Below are 22,741 nucleotides of genomic sequence, written 5' to 3' on the forward strand. Positions count from 1 at the left end.
CTGAAAAATGACTTAAAGATGTGGCCATATGGTGTGAAAATCCAGAATCAAGGAAAGAATGAGATACTGTAAACATGTAGAAAGCAATAAGAAGAGGCAACTCTGAGCTCAGTTAATGAAAAGCTGATGATGGAGACTGTCTTTTATTGATGACATTTGAGGACAGTGACTCACTGGTGTTTTCCAAAACACGAATTCTGCATTTCAAGTGTTGGAGAGATTTGGCTACGTCTCTTTGCCTCAGCCTGCAATTGTTTGCACAGAAAGACTCCATAGAATAAATTACTGAACCTTACAGCACAGCTCAATTAACTGAATGAAACAGGGAGAGAAAAGCTCCAATCTGGTAACCACAGAACAGAAACTGGCATCATTTTTACTTAAAGACTGTTCAAGTGGATCTACAGGACATTTAAAAGACAGTCTGAATCTAAGTAATGCCAACAGGAAGATGTGGGAGGCACTCACACTAACACGTTGCCCTCTGCTGACCTTTCCATGGGGAGTTAAGAGTCAGGTGTCTGCATTTGGAGTCACTTTCCTGTGCGCCTTCATGAAGAATTTCAGTGCCTCCACCCTGTTTCTGCAGTCTCATACATACACTGAGCCAGACTTTCTGTTCCCTGGAAGTTCCACATGGTTCCTTCCCTTAAACGTACCTCCTCGGTGTAACTTAACTTCATGCAACAAAACCTCAAGTCTGTTGATGAATGATTAAACCTTCAATGCTTAGAGCTGACTAGTTCTGACATTCTCAGTGCTCTGAATTCAGTTATTTGGACATTAATTCATTTGACAAAGATTTTCTCACGCCAGGCACTGGTATTACCAAGGTGAATGAAATAGTCTCAAAGAGCTCACAGTCTAGCGAGGAAAACATCCTTGCAAACAAAATTAATAACAGAGGAGTTAAATATGCCAGCCAAGGTATACAAAGTTTTCAGAGGGGACTTCCGAATTGGGGAAACACTACAGTTTCTGCTGGGTTATGGTTTACCCAAATCCACAGAGCAATTTTAGATTTAATTTCTTAGGAAACACGTGGATGCTTTGAAGGCATCTGAGACATTTCCCTTGCTTCCTTGAGAGTGAAGTGTGGTCCTCCCTACCCAGCCCTTCCCCTTAGTTCCAGCACGTGGGTGGGTGGCAGAGGGAGATCCGAAGGGGACTGCTCTGAGGCTGACTTGCAGACAAAGAACTGAAGACTCTGCCCCTTGGCTCTCCCAAACCACTTGGTGACAAGACAACAATAAAGGAGGAATAATGCTAACAATCATAGGGTTTTGCTTACACATTAACAACCGACTATTGCCCTCAACCATACATGATCCCACAGTCAAATAAGTCAGTAGCTGTGGAAGCTGCGAAAACCACAACTTAAAGGCTGAAAGACCCACATTGTACCAATGGTGTTTCCTTAAAAACAGACGACATCCTAGTCAGTAGCAAGTGCTGAAAACACAAAGAATGACTGAAAGAGAGGAGGGATGGGCGTGTGAGCAAGCAAAGAGATGTTTGCAAGAGTTGAGAAGAAATCCTGACACACCAACCTGACCCCCTCCCCACAAAATCACTGGGTCTCCTTTCAGCCCAAGGCCCCCTCCTGCCTGGGGAATCTGGCCTCATTCCAATGGCAGTGCCCTCGTGTGCTGCATTGAAAATAAAACAAAGGATGCCATTCATCATATTTTTCAACAACTGGTTTCTTTTCTTAGTTTGGAAGAAAAACTTGGCAATCATAAAGCTCGGTTTTTTATTTTTATATATTTTTTTCTTACTGTCAAAATAAACTGAAAAAGAAAAAAAAAATGCCCAATGTTAAGAAAAGAAAAATACACAAAACCCTTCAGAGCTTAGTCGGCCACACACTGCCATTCGGCTGACACCAAAGCGTGGAATGCAACACTCTTAAGTTCTCCCAACCCAAAGGGCTGGCTGCCTTCTGCTTCTGTAAGATGTGGCTACTTAGGGAAATTCACATAGGCTCCCAGTGTTAACTGTGCTGCATATTTACTTTAATCAAAGTGACATTTCCCAGATGGTGTTATCCAGAAAACCTCGTTTGAAATGAGGAGTATAAGAGAACTCAGTTGTACATTCCAGGGAAAATTGGATACAGGTGTTCCCCCATTTTAAGAAGCCTCAGTTTACAAAACCATAAGACGATGAAACAGATACATGTATGGCATGTGGCCAGCACCCTTACCCACTTAGAACTGGGTACCTGGTACCTAGAATGGGAACCAGGCAGCCATATGAAGGTGAGAATGAAGAAATGATAACATCACACCTTTACCGAATGTACCACACACACCCTGGTGTTAACTCGGAGCCTAACATTTTGTGGTTCCCAGACCCCACCACCACCTCCACTCAGGGTGGGGAAGAGGACAGGTGAGAAAGAAAATGTCTGAAGCAAGAAGCCACTCAAAGGTATCTCCAAAAATTAGTGGACCAAAAGGATCTCAATGGACATGAGTTTGAGCAAGCTCTGGGAGTTGGTGATGGACAGGGAAGCCTGGTGCGCTGCAGTCCATGGGGTCACAAAGAGTAGGGCACGACTGAGTGACTGAACTGAACTGAAAGGATTATACTGATTATACATGCCAAGACCCTATGCTGCAAATGAAATAGAAGGTTTCCTCCATGGAAAGCAAAGCATAATAATGACATTTACTTTAGTATTTAAACTATTGTGATGTGGGTTCTGAAAGAAACAGCAGGCATTATGCAGCCTATATCCTAACCCGATGGTCTTAGAAGATGTTTCAAAGGAAATGACTCATTGCTCCAGAAACTAGAGAGCAATGGGTAAAAATCACAAACTTGAAAAAGGACAAACCTAAATGGGAATCTGGTCTTGCAACTTATCAACTGTATGACCTCAAGGAAGTCACTTAACCTCTCTGAGCCTCAGTTTTTTGTTTTTACTCAACTTAGGCATTTCTGGTGCTGCACATCAGAGGACGTATTCATTTGTGACAAGCCTCTGGCCCTGTTTTGAGTGTCACAACTGTGGGTGAGCCATCACAGTTGGGGAGGGTGGGGGCGGTAATTCCTGGAAGCCATTTCCCTACTGGGAGAGTTGGCAGTAACTTAACTATGAATGGAAGTGACTATGAACCACATACATGTATCACACTAAATCCTAATTATCCCCAACCCAGCCTCCCTTTAACTTCGTCCAAGTGCCCATGGCCACTCCCAGAACCAGCTACATAATCTGTGGGGCCCAGTGCAATGAAAACTTATTCAGAATTTCAATGACAACAGAACACTAAAACACGCAGAGCACCCTGGGCTACTGCGCAGGCTGGAAGCCCATGAAGCTGAGCTGGCCGCTCCAGTATCACCTGTCACGAGGAGACGTTCCAAGAAGTATTATTAGGAAGAGACAGCAGTTTCAATAAACTGTGACTAAAGATCTTATGTTTGCAAGTTTTACAAAATCATACAAGCCCATGAGTTTATGACCAGGGCCTGTCCCAGGCCTCACAAGGGCTTCACACAAGCGCGGGCACTTGCAGTTTAGCTTTCATTCGCACAGTGGTATATTTGCCCTGCTAAAACACAGTAGGTGCTCAATAAATACATGGGAATGAAGCCTTACCCTCAGAGACTGTACAGTCTAGCCAGCAAGCCAAACAAGAGATCAATAAAGCCCTGCTACAACCCAGCATGTCAAGTCCGAAAAACCGAATTGTATGAAGTGTGGGGACATGAATTCAAAGTAGAAAAAACAAAAGACTCTACAGGAGTTCTGGGGTGCTGGCTGCACAATTCAGATTCACCCTGGTCCTAGCTGCAGTTTTGGCACCATCTGGTGGCAGTTTTCCTCCCTGATTTAAATATCGATGGGGACCACCCTGTGCTTCCCTGACAGCTCAGCTGGTAAAGAATCTGCCTGCAACGCAGGAGAGCCAGGTTCAATCCCTGGGTCGGGAAGATCCCCTGGAAGAGGGCATGACAACCCACTCCAGTATTCTTGCCTGGAGAATCCCCATGGGCAGAGGAGCCTGGCAGGGTGCAGTCCATGGGGTCACAAAGAGCTGGACACGACCACGACTAAGCAAAGCACAGCACAGCACAGTGTGGATCACCCTGGGTCCTATGGCCATCTTGGCTCTTTCAGGACAGTAGGAAGATTTCAGGAATCTCCCCATTAACTGTGGCAAGTTTTGTGGCTCAAGCCATGGAAATTCATCTGGAAAAAACCTGGGAATAGGGAGATTCATCCTCTACCTCCTCAGTTGGTGAGGCAGGGATGTACTTAGCAGCAGCACTGGATCAGTCCTACAGAGGAGGCGAAGCCGGTCTAGGGAAGGAAACAGTGAAACTAGATGTTGATGGATCTTCCAGGAGGAGGAAGGAATAAATGGGCAAGAACTCCATATACCATAATTGTGTAAAACACAGATCTGAAAGAAATTTTAAATGAGAAAAGAGTACAGAGGCACTGGAGAGCAGTCTAAGTTCTAGAAGTTTCAGGATTTTGAGGTGGGCCATCCTATGAAACTGCCATGGAAGGGGAAGTTCAACCAACTGGATATACAGTTTCTGAAACTAGAGACAAAAGCTGGCCAGGCCTAGGATGGAGAGGCCTGAAGTCCTGACGATGTGGGTCCCCTGCACTGTTTAGGGTTAGAGCGGTGGTATAAACCTGTAGAATAGGTATTATGGTGGGAGGAGGCTCCTGACTGACTGGATGGGCTAAAAAGAACTTTGGGGATTTTATTTCTTTACAGTCCTCTACTCCAAAGGGTTGTTAGGGAAAACCACATAATGGTCCTTGACACTTAGTTGGAATTCAGTGAAAGAAAGCACAATTAACCATGTGAAAAGAGTTCACTGAAGACTTCTTTCCTGCATCTTGCTCTTTCATCTTGCTTTTATCCTTATGAAATAGTGGAGTGGATATGCAGGAAGCTGAACTATTAAACACAATTTTAGGGTAGACAGAGAGTGAAAAGTGAAGTCGCTCAGTCGTGTCCAACTCTTTGCAACCCCATGGACTGTAGCCTACCAGGCTCCTCTGTCCATGGGATTTTCCAGGCGAGAGTACTGGAGTGGGTTTCCGTTTCCTTCTCCAGGAGATCTTCCCAACCCAGGGATCGAACCCGGGTCTCATAAAAATTCTTTATACTTACTAGAAACAATATAGTTTTATAACAATAGGTCATTTCTAGACTACATAAATCATAGTGATTACTTTCTCCAGAGAGTTGGTTTCATGAAAACAGAGAAGAAGTTAGGAAATGGTGACTAGTTGCATATGGGGTTTCCTAAGAAAAAGTCAGTAGGATGGTGCAGAGAAGATTTGAGAAAGATGTTTGACTAGGCGCCTACCACCAGCTAAAAACCATCATCTACCTGGCAGGTGAAGGAAAGGAAAGACATGCCCTATTAAAAGATTGAAAAGACTTAAATTCTTTAAATAATATTAGTCTACATTTTTAATGGTGCAATAAGCTACTATAAGAAAGACATTCACTGGAAAACTCCATCCAGTGATTTACCATATTTCCTATCCTTACCCCAATTCAATACCTGGCTTCCCAATTCAATACCTGGCTTCCCATTAGCCGAAAGAAAAGCAAGACCTTCAGAGGAAACACAGAATGTGACAACAAGAAAACGATGAAATTCAGAGACTACAATGCGAATGAGAAGGCGAGTAATCATCAACAAGCTGTTTTCATCAGGAACTACAGATCCACACTGAGTATCTTCTGCCTTCTCCTTTCCTTCCATTTGGTCTGTTGATAGTTTGTTTCTGACAAGATCCAGTCAGGAAGACGGAAATCACACTAAGTATTTCAAAAGAAATAACACTGAAATTTTGGGGAACAGTTGTTGGAGAACTAAAAGAGCTAAGAGAGAACCTGGTACCAGAGACCTAAGGAACTGCAGGAAGCAGCAGGCCCTGAGGCTGGAGGAACATGGGAGGAGGCGGTGTACTTGGAGCCTAGAGGCTTAGAGAGGCCTTGCAGACGAGCTGGGGCTCAGCCACTGCTGGAACTTCTGAGGGGCCTGATGAGGCCAGTTCCGAAAGTACCAAGAAAAAAAGCTAGAGCCTGGAACCAAGAGCCATTGTATCAGGTCAAGAGCCACTGCTGTGGTGGGGCTGCCAGAAACCGCAAGGAAGCAGCAAGAGCAAGCCCCTATGCTTCTTTAGCCCTGCGGCCTCACGTCTGGCTCCGGGGAACCAGCTAGCAAACAAAGGCGGTGTGCAGGGTCCTGGCAGCATAAGCAGTACAGGGAATGGTCAGTGTGGGCTGAGAGACAACAGCTGAACCGTACACACACCACGCATTTAAAAAGAGAAACTCATCGCATAGTTAGGTCTCTGATGCATATCTTAACTCACAGTAAACTAATTTGCCCCAAAATACTGCAAATAGGGCAAAAGAAGTGACAGAGTAATCCAACATCAGGCTGAGTTCAACCAGAGCTATGCTCACCAGGACCTTTCCGTGTACCTTAGGGGAGCACTCTCAGAGACTGCTGTTAGTGTCCTAAACGTTCTTACCTATGAAAAATGGGCTCCTGCGAAGCCATGTGCGGGCCTGCTTAAAACAATAAGCTTTTCTAACCCCCAAGCGCGACATACTCCGGGAGCATGGTCTGGATGCTTATCAAACAAGTTCCTGAGCCATTCTCTGAAGTTTCTGGGCAAGTACAAACAACAGAGTCAAATAAATGCCTTTTAAAAGCGAGGCAGTGGAGCACGTACCCTGTCAGTGGGATCCTCATATCCCCACAAAGTAAACAGTAACATGAGAATATTTATACTAAACAAAACTGTATATCAAGCCTGCTTTGGCTCAGCCAGAGGGAATGATAAATTCCTTGCAGATCTCTCATAGAGTGGTCCTTTGTGGTCCACGGACACCACTTCCAAGACAGTACAAACCAATTACAGAGCAAGGCTTTTCATTATGCTGAGGAATGAAAATATCACCCCCCATTTTGCTTTATTTTACAGTTATGTTTCACTTAGCCCGCCCCTCCCCCTTATGTTAAAGACATTTTAACATCGTGGAGTTAAGCCCAAATTCAGGATGGAAACAAATGACATTGCCCCTCACCAGCACCAACAAAAGCCCTTATCACCCTCGTAGACTAGCTTTTTGCTTTCCTATCCCTCTTCTACCAAACTAAAAGTTGAAGTGGAAACTGGGGTAGAGGAAAAACACTGAAGAGTTAATAAAACATAAACTCTATTTATCTACATCAATTCTGTCCCGTTTACAACAGGCACAAGTCATGGGCAAAGTCATCTGGCAGGATACGGCAGTTAAACAAGCTATGAAGCCACATTCCATACAATGTACACTTTAAGGTCCAGTGGACAAGATACTGCAGAACATTAGCACAAAGTGTCGGTCTGCTTGTAATAGAGCAATATGAGGAAAAGTTAATATGAATTAGGGTATTTGTTAGTTTGTGTATCTGTAGTTTGGTCAGATTTTCTCAACCCAGTTTGATAATGCTTATCATTATAGATCCAACCGAGCTGCTTCTGTCAGCTTATACATAGAAAGAGCTGATGATACCACGTCTGTCCCTACGATAAACCTTCAGCAACTTACAACTGTTTCAGATTTTCTAGAGAAACATGGTGGAGCAAGAAAGAAAGGGAAGACAGAAAGACAATAGAAAAAACAGGGAAATTACAATATGAACAAGAGGTAAGGAGTAAAATTGTCCTGGTTTTGAAAATTATTTGTAACAAAAATAGTAAATTATTGTTTTAAATGGATAGCTGTATCATAGGCCAAATTTAATTAACTCTATTTTAAACCAATGAACTAAGCCTCAAATGTAGTACTTGAGTTTATCATAATAGATGAAAAAGGGAAAAACAGGTCTTACATGTTTGTATACTTTAATGGATATTACAAATTTGACAAAATTTTATTTATGAAGTGTGGGGTTAGTGAAATTATCTTATTCAGATTTTTTTTTGTTTTAAACTTTTATGAAATTAATATATAATTTTCAATAATTAATTGTAAAATACACATAACATTTACCATATTTAAGTGTGTAGTTCAGTGGCATTAAGTATTTATATTACTGTACAATCATCACTACTATCCATCTCCAGAATTTTGCTTTTTTTTGCCTTCAAGAACTGAAACTCTATACACCCATTAAAAAGATGTTTGGTTGTAAATAAGCCTTGCTCAAAACCAGCAGTCTGGACTACAGTGATATGAATCTGGAGAGGTTAAGAAGGGAAATGGCTTATGAATCAACTGCTACTATATCCCCAAATGACACAGTGACATCCTGTGTTTTTACTCTCAATCACCTGCTTAATCAAAGTGTTAGTCGCTCAGTCATGTCCAACTCTGTGCGACCCTATGGTGTGTGGCCCGCCAGGTTCCTTTGTCCATGGAATTCTCCAGGCACAAGTACTGGAGTGGGTAGCCATTCCCTGCTCTAGGCAATCTTCCCAACCCAGGGATCAGTCCTGGTCTCCTGCATTGTGGGTGGACTCTTTACCATCTGAGCCACCAGGGAAGTCCCACCTACTTAATGGTGATGACCAAAACTGAAGCAAAGCTCCAGGTGAGATCTGGAAAGAGTGCTGATATTTCATTTTTACATTACAGCTTACAAAGTACTTCCATTTAATTCCCCAGAACACAATCTGGGTGGAAACTCTTTTCCCTATTTTACAGGTAATTAAACTATAGCTCCATGAAAGATAACAAGGGCCAGAACCCAAGCCAGAATCTGCTGTCCAGTGTTTGTCCTATTAGGCCACATGGCCTCTGCCAAAGCAAGAGAAAAGCAAGGCATGACTACTTCACAGCTCTCCCAGATCCACTGGGTCTAACTGGAGAGCATCTCCTCTTTTCACCACAGCAACTACACTTCCTTGCATCTGAAAACCACACGTGGTTCATTATTACTCCATCTTTGTTGTATTTATATTGACAGCAAAAAGAAAACACCCAAAAAGTATAATTCTGAAATAAAATTAATGCAATTGCAGTCAAGGGTCAAATGTAAGTCAAAAAAGTATGTTAGGATACAGACTCCCCTGGTGGTCCACTGGTTTTAGAATCTGCCTTCCAATGCAGGGGATGTGGTTTTGATCTCTAGTTGGGGAACTAAGCCCATGAGCTGAAATAGGAAAAGCCCACATGCTGCAACTAGAGAAAGCCTATGCACCGCAAGAAAGAGCCCCGCACCACAACTGAAGACCTAGTGCAGCCAATATGTAGATGGGATAGATTACCAGATCCTATGGGCTTCCCAGGTGGCTCAGTGATAAAGAATTTCCCTGCCAATGCAGGAGACACAAGACACCTGGGTTTGATCCTTGGGTCAGGAAGATCCCCTGGAGGAGGAAATGGCAACCCACTCCAGTATTATTGCCTCTAGAATCCCATGGACAGAGGTGTGTGGTGGGCTAGAGTCCCTTGGGTCTCAAAGAATTGGACACAACTGAGAATGCATGCATGCACTGGATCCTATAAAAAGACTGAGTTCAACCTCTTTTATTTTTAATTAATTAAATTCACATTATGTGCTCTTATTAGCCAAAACCACAATTTTTTTGCTAAACAAAATCTATGGAAAAATTTATTTCATTGTGTTTTATAGATAGAAAAACGCCTTGTACTAAAAAACATAAGCACTAAGGATTTACATAAAATTGCCAGAATTAGCAAGTGGCTTATTTTAGTTCAAAAAGAGGCAACATATTTTGATTTCTTTCAAATAAAACTCTTCCACCAATACCCTCCACTTCACTCAAGAGTAATAAATTCCCTAAACCTTCAGACTTCCATTTAAATTCCAAAAAGGATCAATATAATCCCTTGAAGTCATGCCCAACACCGCCATTCCACATCCCCACATAAACATAAAAAAATTAGACAAATCTGGCTTTTGGAATTATCTCCAGAATGAACAGTAGGTCATCCTAAACAAGACAAGAAAGAACAAAAGAACATGATTAGTCTTTTATTTGGTAATTTTAGTTTATAATTCTCCCCATTTAGTTACTTAGTACTTGATTTTTAAAAGTGCACATTAAAAAAAAATGATTACTCAGAAAATGAGAGTTGAATACAGGACTTTGGAATAAAGAGCTCAGGAACACCAAATAAACAGAGTCTGTTTTTAGTTTAGTTCATGATAATCAAAGATGATTCTGTAACTATGGCCATTTTATCCAGCGCATTCAGGGAGGCTTCTAGTACACCCAAGTGCATGAACTTGATACAGAGGAAGATTTCACAAAGTTTCAGTGATGACTAGAAATATCATAAGGCAATTACAATCTATAAACACCTGTTGCTGTCGTTGGACAGAGAAGGCTTCTAGTTTTCCAATTCACACCTGGAATCAAGCTCTTGGATCTTCTCCTTGTCTTCACAGGCCAATAAGAAAAGTTCGCAATGCCTGATATTTTTTTCTTACAATTTCAATGAAACCTTAGATTGGATCACATGAAAACACCTTCACGTATTTTCCAGAACTCCCCAATACTTTCTCTTATTGCATATTCAGCACAGCTCTTGCATTCTTGGGGTGTAAATCCAATTAATGCTCTCCCTATCGTACCAATTCCTCGATCACTTGCCAATTTTTTAACTTGAGCTTCTATGTAATGAGGAGATATATAATAAAAATGGTCCCCAAGGACACTGTAAGCCATGTATTGAGAGCCTTCGGAGGTTTCTGTAACTTCTTGATCTTCAAAACTCTCTACATTGCAAGCTATCTCAATTTTCCCTTCATGAGGAAAAGCCATCGTTTGGACGCCCTTCAGTCCATTCACATTCGAGCCCCGAATGGCACTAGCAATTTCTTTTCCCAGAGCCAAGTCTTGAGAATCTATGGTAACATTGCAGTTCATCACATATGGGCTAGCGCCGATGCCTGAATCATTAGAAAAGCATGTTAGTCAAGCAAAGTAAAGCCTCATCTTGAAGATTCTATTCTTTACCCAATTCTCTTCTATTCTATTAACTTTACTTGATTTTATTTTAAAATAATACACAGAAATACTCCTCATTATCAACTCAAGAATTTTCTAAAGGTCATACATATTTTTTACCAACAGAGTTATCTGAGCTATAAGTAGGTATTTTTATCTACTCTAAATGTATCTGGATGTTTACTCTAGAATGATTAAGAAAAGCTCAGACTTTTGAAAATATCAGCAGATATTTCAAAAGGCACGTTTGAAAATTAAATATCAATAGCAGTAAAATGTATTGGCCTTCCATTCATTTCCAAGGTCATCTCCGCAGGGGCTGGAATTCAGTGCCAGGTCTATGGGTCTGGGAGACAGGAATAAATCACACTCTGTATTCATCTCTTCCTCCCCAAACACAGACCTGTCAACACTGAGCTAGGTTAAGATCAGATTCAAATGAACCTCAACAGTCTTGGCTAGTAAAGGAGGTCACTAAAAAGTGACAAACAGTCTTGGAATTGGGAAGGACAAAGGGACTCTTGTGTCTGATGATGATGTGGTTTGGCAGGGCAGGGTCTGGGGCACTATGTATACCTTCTTGGTATGACCAGTTGGAGGCATCTCTTTCTTCCATCCTCGGCTTCCCAAGGGACTAGGACTGTCATTGCTATTCCAGAGCCCAGTTACTCTAGAGCTGTTTTACCCTGCCTTGGGGATGATGCAGCTCATATGACATAAATATCCCTGCTCTAATTATAGTTTACATTATAAGATGGACAACTTGGTTAAATTAGCATTGGTATAAAAAGCTTAGGTTTGCAGTTTCCTCATTGTGGGGCAACTTCACATTTCTAAAAGCAAAGTTGACTAGGGATTGATGAAGGATAAAAGGCTGACCTCATCTTCAGCATAAGACAATTTTTTAGCTACTATTTCAACATCATTTTACTGTCATTGCTTTTTCTTAGTACTTTCAAACTTATTGCTCACGATGTCAGTATCCAACGAGAGATCCTGTTGAATTCACTCTCCCCTTGACAGCCGTGGTTTGGGGGCTTTGCTGCCTAGCCTGGGTACTCTCATACTAATAGACGCTTTACAGAAAATCAGCACACGGAAACCACATTTCATCTTTTTCCCACACATGTACATAATGAAACATTTCAACTCCCGAGGCTGGGCCTCTTTCTACTGGGAATTCTGCAGAAATGAATCAAATTACAGTATTTCTCCATAATGCTGATTTCATAAAAATTAAATTTCCTAACAGTCAATACATATCTCTCTCAACCTCATACACCAATCACTTACTCTAAATATCTTTGAGAATTATATCAGTTTTAACATTTCACAGAGTACAACTGGAAATTTTTTTTTTGTCAGTGCTAATGTCATTCATTAATCGAAAGCATCCAAGCATAGTCTCTCTCTCCTCTACCCCTGAACAGGTAGTGTTACAAACAATCCCATTTCCTCGTATCTGATACACATACCCTATTCTGACTCAAGAAGTGGCCTCACCTTTATCACCATTCAAACAAATAGCTAGATCATGCTCAGAGTTTGCTGAAAAGTATGTGTGTGTGTATATAAAAGTATACATATATAGAGTTTCATATGGGGGGGGGGAGCTTATACTAAGTATTATTCAAAATATCTATTGGGTCTATTGTGCTCTGCTATTCCAGAACTTTGATATGCCTAGCCAACGTTCAGATATTTATATGTAATTTATCAGCTTGGGGGAGCAAGTCACTTTCAAGGCAAGTTCATTCATATGGACCCAGGGCCTCCTGACAGTATGGTAGCATGGACCATTTGATCCCTAAATATATGGGACAGGACTTCCTCTAAATCCTCTAGTAGATTGCAAGGCACCTTTTATCCCCATGTGCCCAATAACTGTCCCTTTTGTCACCGAGTTTCTAAAATTGATCATTCTTGCTAATAAATGAATTCATTACCTAAGATAAAAGGTAATGTAAACAATAGTTTACCTAAGATAAATTATTAAATGCATAAGAAATTTAGATGTTAAGTCCAGAGCACAAGAGTGTCACAAAGAATTCACTTGTCCCAACAATGACTTAATCAATTAAAATAAAACTCTACTTAAAAAATTCCTTCAAAAGCATACTTTAAAATTAATTATTTCTTAGAAAAATAAAATTAAACATAAGAAGTAACTTTTATATTCTCTTTTGAATAAAGTAAGAGTAATCACTTATATACAGAATGATACTTCCTGGTGTATGTCCTTGTTACATGTATTTTAAATTCTTCTATTAAGCTTTAGCTATACAATAGTTGATTTTGTTTTACCACTATACCTTATTCAAGCAGTGAATAAACAGAGACAAGTCAATGAAGCTGAGAAGTTTCTGGTCTAAGCAGGTAGTAGTTTTCACCCTGAGGGGTTATAAGGCCATGATCCATTTCTGCCTTAGGAAAAAGAAAGAAAGGAAGGAAAAAAAGACAAGAAGAAAGGAAGGAAGAAAAGAAGAAAGAAGGAAGGAAAAAGAGAGAAACTGTTTTCTGCCCAAATGCACACGTTTCTAATTCTTCCATTTAATCCTTCCCAAGTCCAACACCAATATGGTGATCCAATTCTAATCAATCAAATTCTGCATTTAAATCCAGAAGTCCCACTGACCTTATTTAAGATGCTGAATTTGACTTTTTATGCTAATTTAAACTTAGTAAAAATTTTTTAAATAAGGGAGGCAATTAATCCCAGCAAATCGTATTTCTAGTTAAATGTCATATAATTAAAGTAATTCCATTTTTTGCTCTAAAATTAGAAACCTGATGTGAAAGTTTGTTTCTCAGTTTGCGGTTTCGCTCGGCTCCTGCCTCCCGCAGATTGGCACTCGGCTGCTCTGGCGGCAGCATGAATCTCACTGCAAAGCTGAAATTCCAATTTTATTCCAAAGCAACTGTCACAACGCCCTGAAGCAAGCTAAAAACAAGGAAAAAAATCTTTGGTATGATTTCACTTTCCATGTGTTCTTTAATGAAAAATTTATCATTCTAAATATTGGTGTTTACTCCTAGTTAAATACTTTTTTTTAATCAAAAAGAAACTGAGATTCAGTTGCTATTATTTCACAGGGAAATATAACAGGCCTGATGTTTTCCTGACAATTCTGTTATTTTCCTGTGTGGAAACACTGTATTCATCATATACTGTACGGCTGGTGATTCAGATATTGTAGAGACCTTATGGTGAACTGATATAGATGTAAACTCTTTATGCCAGATTGTTTAAGCATAAAAAAAACAAATGCACTTAATTAACATCTGATGTGTAGTTTTTACAAACACAAATGCAATATTTGTGTTTGAGCACTGGCAGTAATGACTGTGAACTATGCTATTAATGTCTGGTTTAAAGATGCTTGTGGTAGGACCACGTCTGGAATAACACAAATAAAAAACTGCATTCAGACAAAACAATAGTGAAGAGCCCGTTAGAAAAAATGGAAAAGCAGCACTCAGAAAAAACATTTTTTTTCCCTTTAGATCAAAATTATTCTCAAAAATTGTTCCAGGCACCATCACCTTCAATCAATTAATGGTGAAAAGATTCTCAATATTTTCCTCCAACAGAAAAGGTTTTGTTTTAGGGGGTCAGAAGTTTGCTAAGAGATGTATTTAAAAGTTCTCTTTATTATATTAAGCTCTTCTTTGATGGCTTAGCTTTAAAAGATGCGTGAGGAGGGAACCGAGGTAGTGTTTTGGAGTATATGGCATTTTTATGTCTGAAGAGAGAACTTCAAATTTATAGATTGCATTACAGTTTGAATAAATAAAGAGATTCTCATGAGCTAATATGTGGCTCTCTTATTAAATATGTTTTTACTGAAACCTGCTGAGTGCCAGGAACCATGCAGGTTACTGGGTGTAAAAACACGAAGGTTAAACAAAGATAAAACCTAGCCTAACTGTGGGCCTTGCTTCAGAGTAACAAACAGAGCAAGACGACAGACTTGGAACTCAGGTTCAAAAATATAAACAGCTGTTATTACACTGAAAGCAATTAGTCATCATTACATATTGGTATTTTACATTTTTCAGAACATGTATTAAAGAGAAACCACAGCTGAAACAGGACATTTGATGACTAAAGCCATAAAACTCAAACATAATTGCTAAGTCTGATACTCCCATGGCGGGAAGAACGCAGGCCTCTTGTGCATGTGGCCAAATCCACAGAAGAGAAAGCTAAGTGACACTGCGCGGCACGGGGCTGGGAATGGCTCCCCAGGGGTCTGAATTCAAGTTCCACTTCTTCAGGAACACTGCCTCTGCTCAGCTGTCTTTCTGCAAAATAGCTATGACATTTTCCCACTCTGTGAGGAACCGTAAGCCTCAATTTCTCAACTCTGAATCTTTCAGAGTAACAGCAATTCAGAGACGAAATCACAGGGGTAGATACATGTTAACATCATCATGGAATGAAGCCAGCCCAGGTGAAAGCAACCTCAGGCACTTGACTTCCCTGCTCCCAGGTTTTCTAGAGAAAAGTGCCTTTCTCTAGCTCATGCAGAGACATAGTCCTTCATGTTTCAATTACGGGTGACACACTTAATTACACATTGAGACTTTCATCTTCCATCATCCAAATAGATTTACAAGCAAACATAGAAAATTATAGATATAGGCTCCTGAAAACAGGACTCATTCCCAGGCTAGAAATTACTTTTCAAAGACTAGGTAAAATTTGGGGTATGCAGTAAATGGCATTATTCAATGTCAAGAAAAGTGCCTGATGCAGCAGCTTCTCATTTACAGAGAGAAAGAAGTAAGCCAGGGGCAGCTCTCAGTAACCCACTGAAATAACTAAACAGAAGTCCCTGATTCCAAGATGTGCCAGTTACCTCCATCTATAATTCCTACGGCATCATGTGAAACTACAGTTCAAAGAATTGTCCCTCATTTTTAAACAATAATGCATATATGCAGGCCAGTCATACAATATATCAGCCAGCAGTGTTTAAATTATCCCATAAATGTTTAGGGTTTTAAAATATATATGTATAAAGTATTTATTTATAGATCTAAAAGTATCAACTATTACTGCTTTGTCCTTATTTATGTTCCTCATGAGCCGGCCAACTACAAACTTTTAAAAGGAATTTGGTTTAAAAGATTTTGTGTGTTTGGCACTGACTCTGGGTGTTAATCATTTCTGAGGTCACTTTTTTCTCTTCTGTTTATAATATTCTCAAGGAACTTCAAAACAGAAACCTGTTCCCTTATAGATTCTGCTTCCTTTCGGGTACTGTATAGATTAATTTGTCATTGGAAAGTTAACTGTAAGTGTTCAGTTCATAGCACCAATCATTTCTATTTAAATTTTTTAGGAAAAGAAATAAACATAGCAACAATGTGTTGAAGCTTTTCTGTTTTGATGGGAAGAGCAGAAAATTATGTTGAGAAACACTGATGTAAATAAAGAATGTTAGAAAAATATATAAAGCCATTAAATTTAAAAATAAGGAGGGAAATTGCCACAGTTGTGAACTCAGCTTGTTGAAAAATTAGATGAATAATATTTCTATCCTAGTGACAGAGGTGCTAGAAATTCTACTGCAATAGATATTTCTTTTAAAAATGAAACCATTTTACTCCTTCTTACATATCAATTTCTTAATGGATAACTTGGGCAAGTAAGGTAACCTAAAATTTCAGTGGATCATGTGACTTAAACTCGAATTACAATCTTGTTCATGAAACCATTTATCTATACTCTATGTTCCTCTCTGAAACATTTTAATTTTCCATTAGAATCTGCTTTGAGCCTATTAAATGAGTCCCTCAAGGAGTAACGGTCTACCTAAACTTGGCAACTTATAATTTTCATGTCTTTTGCACAAACTAAAGAGTCTACCACTTGAAAGGAGATATTAGCAAAAAAGACATACGGGGGGAAAGTTGTGCTGCTTTTCCTTTCTTATTTGACTCTTTTGTCAGCAATATGAATGAATGCACTGAAATCCAGCTTCTACAGACCTGATAAACCTCAATAATTTCCCTTTATGAAAGATGATGGAAATAATAACAAGATCAATTTGAAGAAATAGTGAAATAAGTTGGAAGCTGTAAGAATTTCCTTTCCTTACAAACAAATAAGATAAATAAAATAAATAGGTGCATATATATTTTACAATATTGAAATCACACTACACAGCTTTATATCCTTTGGCCTTGACCCTGGATGTTCCTTCTGCCTGAGTCTCCTATCCACATTTCCACATGGCCAACTGCCTCTCTCCTAGTCTTTACTCCAGTGCTGCCTTCACAATGAGGCCTACTTTGGTTTATCCCATCTGAAAACCATAGTTTACTCCCATTCTGGGCACATGATGTCCATTGCCCTGTCTGATTTTTTTTTTTTTTTTTTGGCTGTAGCATTTATTTCCTAGGGACTTCCCCCATGGCTCAGCAGAAAAGAATCCACCTGCCAATGCAGGAGACCTGGGTTCAATCCCTGCGTAGGGAAGATCCCCTGGAGAAGGAAACAGCAACCCACTCCAGTATTCTTGCCTGGAAAATTCCATAGACAGAGGAACCTGGTGGGCTTACAGTCCATGGGGTCACAAAAGAGTAGGACATGATTTAGTGATTAAACAACAACACTTGTTTTCTAACATATCATATAATTAATTATTTATTAAGCTTGTAATTTTCTGTTTCTCCTTTCACTCTCTTCACCTATTCCCCACTGGAATATAAATTCTTTGAAGGCAAATAAATTCTATTTTCCCATTGATAATAGTCCCTGGCACATTTAGGTACCTAATAAATATTCGTTGTGTTAATTAATAAACTAAAAATTCTCTCTACATTGTATTGTATTTTCCACTTGTCTAAAAATTCCTCCAAACCTTCACACTTAATTGCTTGCATAATGGTCTCTCACCAAGGTATTCCATAGTTTATTTAATCACTCTCAAATTCTTAACATTTATATTATTTCCAGTATTTATTATTATAAATAGTTCTTTGATAAACATACTGGTACATAAGTATATGTACCTTTTATTGCTTCCTCAGGAATAAATCTATTTACTTAAGATAAATCTAGAATTAGAATTTCTGCAAAGCAGTTACATATATTTTTAGAGCTTTTGATACACATCACCAACTCACTTCCAAAAAGTTTTTACCAATTGATAGTAATTTATACCATTAGTTGCAGGAGAGCCTCTAACTGCATCTTTACCAGATGTCAAATATTACCTTTAAAATACCATCTTTAAACATTTCTGTGTCAATCTTGGCATTTTAAAGTAAACTTAGGATTTTCAGATGTTGATCAAATTCTCCATGTAAATCACAGATCTCCATGTGGAGTAAAAAATAGAGAAGGAATCAAAATCCCCAATGGGTTGTCCATTCCAAACAAACAATGTAAAATAGGTGAGATTGTCAGACAATCATTAGGTGAGATGGGGGGATCACTGTTCACTTTGGTTTAAACAGTTACAAACTCAGTCTGTTCTTAGAAGATTGAACATGATTAGTGATAACATGAACATTTAGTTTTTAACTCAGATACGCTTTTCAGAGCAGGTTAAAGTTCTTCCCAAACACCAACCCATTCAGCCCCACAACACTGCAGAAATGAGAGTTAAGTTTTCCTAGGGACTGTCTATGCTATGCTATGCTATGCTATGCTATGCTAAGTCACTTCAGTCGTGTCCGACTCTGTGCGACCCCATAGATGGCAGCCAACCAGGCTCCCCCGTCCCTGGGATTCTCCAGGTAAGAACACCGGAGTGGGCTGCCATTCCCTTCTTCAATGCGTGAAAGTGAAAAGTGAAAGTGAAGTCGCTCAGTCGTGTCCGACTCTTAGCGATCCCATGGACTGCAGCCTACCAGGCTCCTCCGTCCATGGGATTTTCCAGGCAAGAGTACTGGAGTGGGGTGCCACTGCCTTCTCCGAGGGACTGTCTAACCCAGCACTAAATGCTGTTCTTCTGTTCTCTAGTACTAGGATTCCTGCTTCTAATTCCCATCCTCTAACTGTAATCTCAGTCACCCGGCACTGTGCTGACTAGGTTTGTGGAATAATCCTTTCAGTCTTCAGTGAGGCTCAAATTAGAAACCAGGAAATAGCTTTCTGAAAAGTTAGTCACAAACTTACACTTCTCCGTTTGTGAGACAAATCGTGGGAAAATATGTGAGGTTCAAATTGGCAGGGAGCAATCAGCTTCTTCTTTTTTTTCCACAAGTAAAGACTAAAACACATTTATAATCACTTTTTAGATAAATCTTTTCTCTAAACGGAAGGGAAAAATGGTCCCTTGGTACCATGTTTGGCACTTAATAGTCATCCTTTCAACTTTAGTCTCATAAGGGAAAAATAATTAATATGGCCATTTTAAAGATATGGGAACTGAGGCTTATTGAGCTAAGGAACATTCTGAAGTCACATGGCCAATGAAGAGCAAGGTCAGGATTTGAGCATAGCCTCAAAGCCTGCACTCTGAGAGTCTCTGGTAGCTCAGATGGTAAAGAATCAGCCTGTAATGCAGGAGACCCAGGTTCACTCTCTGAGTCAGGAAGATCCCCTAGACAAGGAAATGGCAACTAGTATTCTTGCCTGGAGAATTCCATAGACAGAGGAACCTGGTGTGCTGCAGTCCATGGGGTGGTCACAAAGATGGGACACGACTGAGCGACTTTCACTTTCAAAGCCTACACTCTTTTCATTGTACTGCTCTAGCTGATGATGTCATTGGTTTGAGAGCAGAATTCTGCACCAGGGATTAGCAACCAAAAGCCTATGTGTAACTGTGCCTTGAGGAAATGTGTTTCTTAAGGTTGCCCACCTCTTGCTTCTTGGGACCTAGTATTTTAGTAACAGCTAAGATATTAACTATCAAAATGTGGCCTAACATGGTTTAACTAGTGATCCCTACAGAAGATATTAGGGGATAAAAAAATCAAAACTCAAATAAATGGACCTGGGATGGTGAAGTGCAGCGAGTGAGACAAGAATCAAGACTCAAATAAATGGCCCTAGGATAGTGAAGTGCAGCAAATGGGGATGGAGTTTTTGATAGGGTGCCATTGCCTTTTCTGAAGATATGCTCTAAGCAAGGTGTGGGCAAGAGTAGCAGAGAGAGACAAGAGTGGATAAGATCCAGGGCAAGGGAGAATACTGCTCCCTGTGTTTGTTCTCTCTGTTCTAGAGCCCGCAGTGTAGAAAAGCCTCTCTCCAGGGTGCCTCCACCACTGACTGTCAGGTGTAAGCATCAACCTGGACACTCTGGATGTACTGAAAGCCTTTCTCACCAGCTAAAAGTAAGCTACACCCACATCCTGAGCCGCCAGGTGTCTCCAGATACAACCTCATGCCTGGCCAACAGGACCCATCATCCCAGTGATAACCATTCTCATCATCAGTGCAGCCACTGATGAGCAGGGCTCATTGCCTATCATGAACATCCCTCTTGGGGGCTCTTATCGAGTATCTGATGAGGGCTTCCAGCCTCCCTGAGTGGCTCATGAAGGCGTAAGTAGAAAGAGCTGAGAGGAGAACTTCAAGCAAGTCAAGAAAGCCCCAGCTGTAACCCTCCTGCATTACATGGGAGAGACCAAATGACGGCAACCTCAGGATTCTCAAGTTTAAAAACCAAAGCGGAAAAAAAATCCAGACTGCGAACCCGTCAAACCACATCTTCTGGCAGGTGCAGCTCCCAGGTCAGATTTAAGAGTGCTGAAATCCCTTCTGGTGAACCAGCCCAGCTGCTTCCTTCTCTGGACAAGCGGGCGCTTCTCGGGCAGGTCAGCCTCACCAAAGAGAAACACACTGCAGCCAGGAACACTGAGGACCAGATTCTCAGCAAGGCCTATGGGCAGCGGGAAATTTTAACAAGACTAAATTAAAGTCAGTACTGCTGAAAGAAAACAAAGCACAGAATTTTCTTATTGTGGTAAAATACACTTAACACAAAATTTACCATTTTAACCATTTCTAGGTGTACAGTTTGGTCACATTAAGTGCATTCCCATCACTGCTATAATCATCATGACTAAAGGGTATATAATTCACACAAATTTTAAAACTCAAAGTTTGAGCATAATTAACTTTTCCTTGGTTAGTCTCATAATAACATTTATGTACAAGGCTTCCCTGGTGGCTCAGATGGTAAAGAATCTGTCTGCAATGTGGGAGACCTGGGTTCAATCCCTGGGTCAGGAAGATCCCCTGAAAAAGGGCAAAGGAAGATCCCCTAGAGAAGGAAATGGCAACCCTCTCCGGTATTCTTGCCTGGAGAATTCCATGGACAGAGGGGCCTGGTATGCTACAGTCCATGGGGTCACAAAGAGTGGAACACCACTGAGCAACACTTTACACTTTAAAGGAGGCCAGAATTTCTAAGCCATTACAAATCTGATTCCATAGGGAAAATTTATCACCAAGATGAATGAAATCAGTACCTTCGATTTTTGAACAATTTTATAACAGCTCCAGAATGTGTATACTGTTAGGAGAAAGAAAAATTTAAGAATACAAGGGCCAAATCTACACTGTCCAATATGGCAACTCCTAGCTACACATGCCATTACATTTTAATTAATTAAAATGCAGTAAGTTGTTTTTCAGTTGCAGTAGCCACATTTCAAGTGCTCAGTAACCACACGTGGTCTCCCTATTGGACAGCATAGATACAGAACATTGCCATCATCATAGAAACTCCTTCTGGATAGCAGCACTGGGACAGATATTCTGTAAGAAGCCTAGTATCTAAATACAATTTTATGGAGGCTACTCTGAATATCAATGTTTTTTTACCTTCTTCTTCCACTTTTACATCTAGATTCTGTCTCTGACCTTATCTTCTCAAGGCAGATTACAGAATTGCTTTCCTGTCTTTTTCTAGAGAATTGCTTCAAGGAACTGCTGTTTTCATGTCACTAAGTATAGTTCCCAATAAGCAAGGATAGAGATAACATAATTTATTTTCCCGATGTTTTATTTTAGGTATTTTATTGTAGGTATTTAGGGAGTTTGGTGGAGAAGGCAATGGCACCCCACTCCAGTATTCTTGCCTGGAAAATCCCATGGATGGAGGAGCCCGGAAGGCTGCAGTCCATGGGGTCGCTGAGGGTCAGACAGGACTGAGCGCCTTCACCTTCACTTTTCACTTTCATGCATTGGAGAAGGAAATGGCAACCCACTCCAGTGTTCTTGCCTGGAGAATCCCAGGGATGGGGGAGCCTGGTGGGCTGCCGTCTATGGGGTCGCACAGAGTCAGACACGACTGAAGTGACTTAGCAGGGAGTTTGGATGCTGGCCTGGGAGGGCAAGAGTGTGGGCCTCCTTGATTTAGAGGTGCATCATGGGACATCCAAGGCTGAGACGGAGCCTTCAGCCACAATAAGCATAGGAAACCTCAAACTGCAATTCTGAAGTCTGGTATTTGTTTCTTTATAATGTAGACTGCCACGTTGATTGGGAGGGGTGAAATGTGGAGGACATTAAAAAAAGATTTTGTACCTCTGGGTCGTACAAAATCTACGGAAATGTTCTTTCTTCCTCTGAGTCAGGTAGAGACTCCAGCATTAGAAACCCATGATATTGTTGACACCACAAAGCCAGGAAAATCTCCCAAATTTACTAAGTGATCTCTGCTTCTTTAACACTACTTTAAGATACTAATGGATCACAAGTTTCTGCGGGGGTGGTTGGGGCCAGATGCCAGGGACACAAACAATCAACAGAGCTTTAGAAATTGCAGGAAAATCTTTAGGCAGTTACCTAAATACTCCCCTCAAATC

The 22,741-nt window shown here is 40.5% G+C and overlaps 1 protein-coding gene across 6 annotated transcripts in view; it reads right to left on the reverse strand.

Annotated features, from left to right (window-relative positions):
- The window catches only part of FTCDNL1 (formiminotransferase cyclodeaminase N-terminal like), a 123,207-nt gene that overhangs the window by 70,294 nt on the left and 30,172 nt on the right, over positions 1 to 22,741 (reverse strand). For 4 of the 6 annotated variants that reach the window (XM_027563858.1, XM_027563847.1, XM_027563875.1 and 1 more), the window contains exons 5-6: positions 20,623 to 20,808; positions 9,969 to 10,905 (exon numbers count right to left, since the gene is read on the reverse strand). In XM_027563858.1, the coding sequence (XP_027419659.1) occupies positions 10,469 to 10,905; positions 20,623 to 20,808 (623 nt within the window). In that variant the 3' untranslated portion in view covers positions 9,969 to 10,468. Of the gene's footprint in view, positions 1 to 9,491; positions 9,944 to 9,968; positions 10,906 to 20,622; positions 20,809 to 22,741 lie in introns of those variants that run through there. The other 2 variants (XM_027563891.1, XM_027563882.1) reach the window with 2 other exon arrangements.

The sequence above is a fragment of the Bos indicus x Bos taurus genome, chromosome 2, assembly GCF_003369695.1.
Source record: "Bos indicus x Bos taurus breed Angus x Brahman F1 hybrid chromosome 2, Bos_hybrid_MaternalHap_v2.0, whole genome shotgun sequence".
Classification (NCBI taxonomy): Eukaryota; Metazoa; Chordata; class Mammalia; order Artiodactyla; family Bovidae; genus Bos; species Bos indicus x Bos taurus.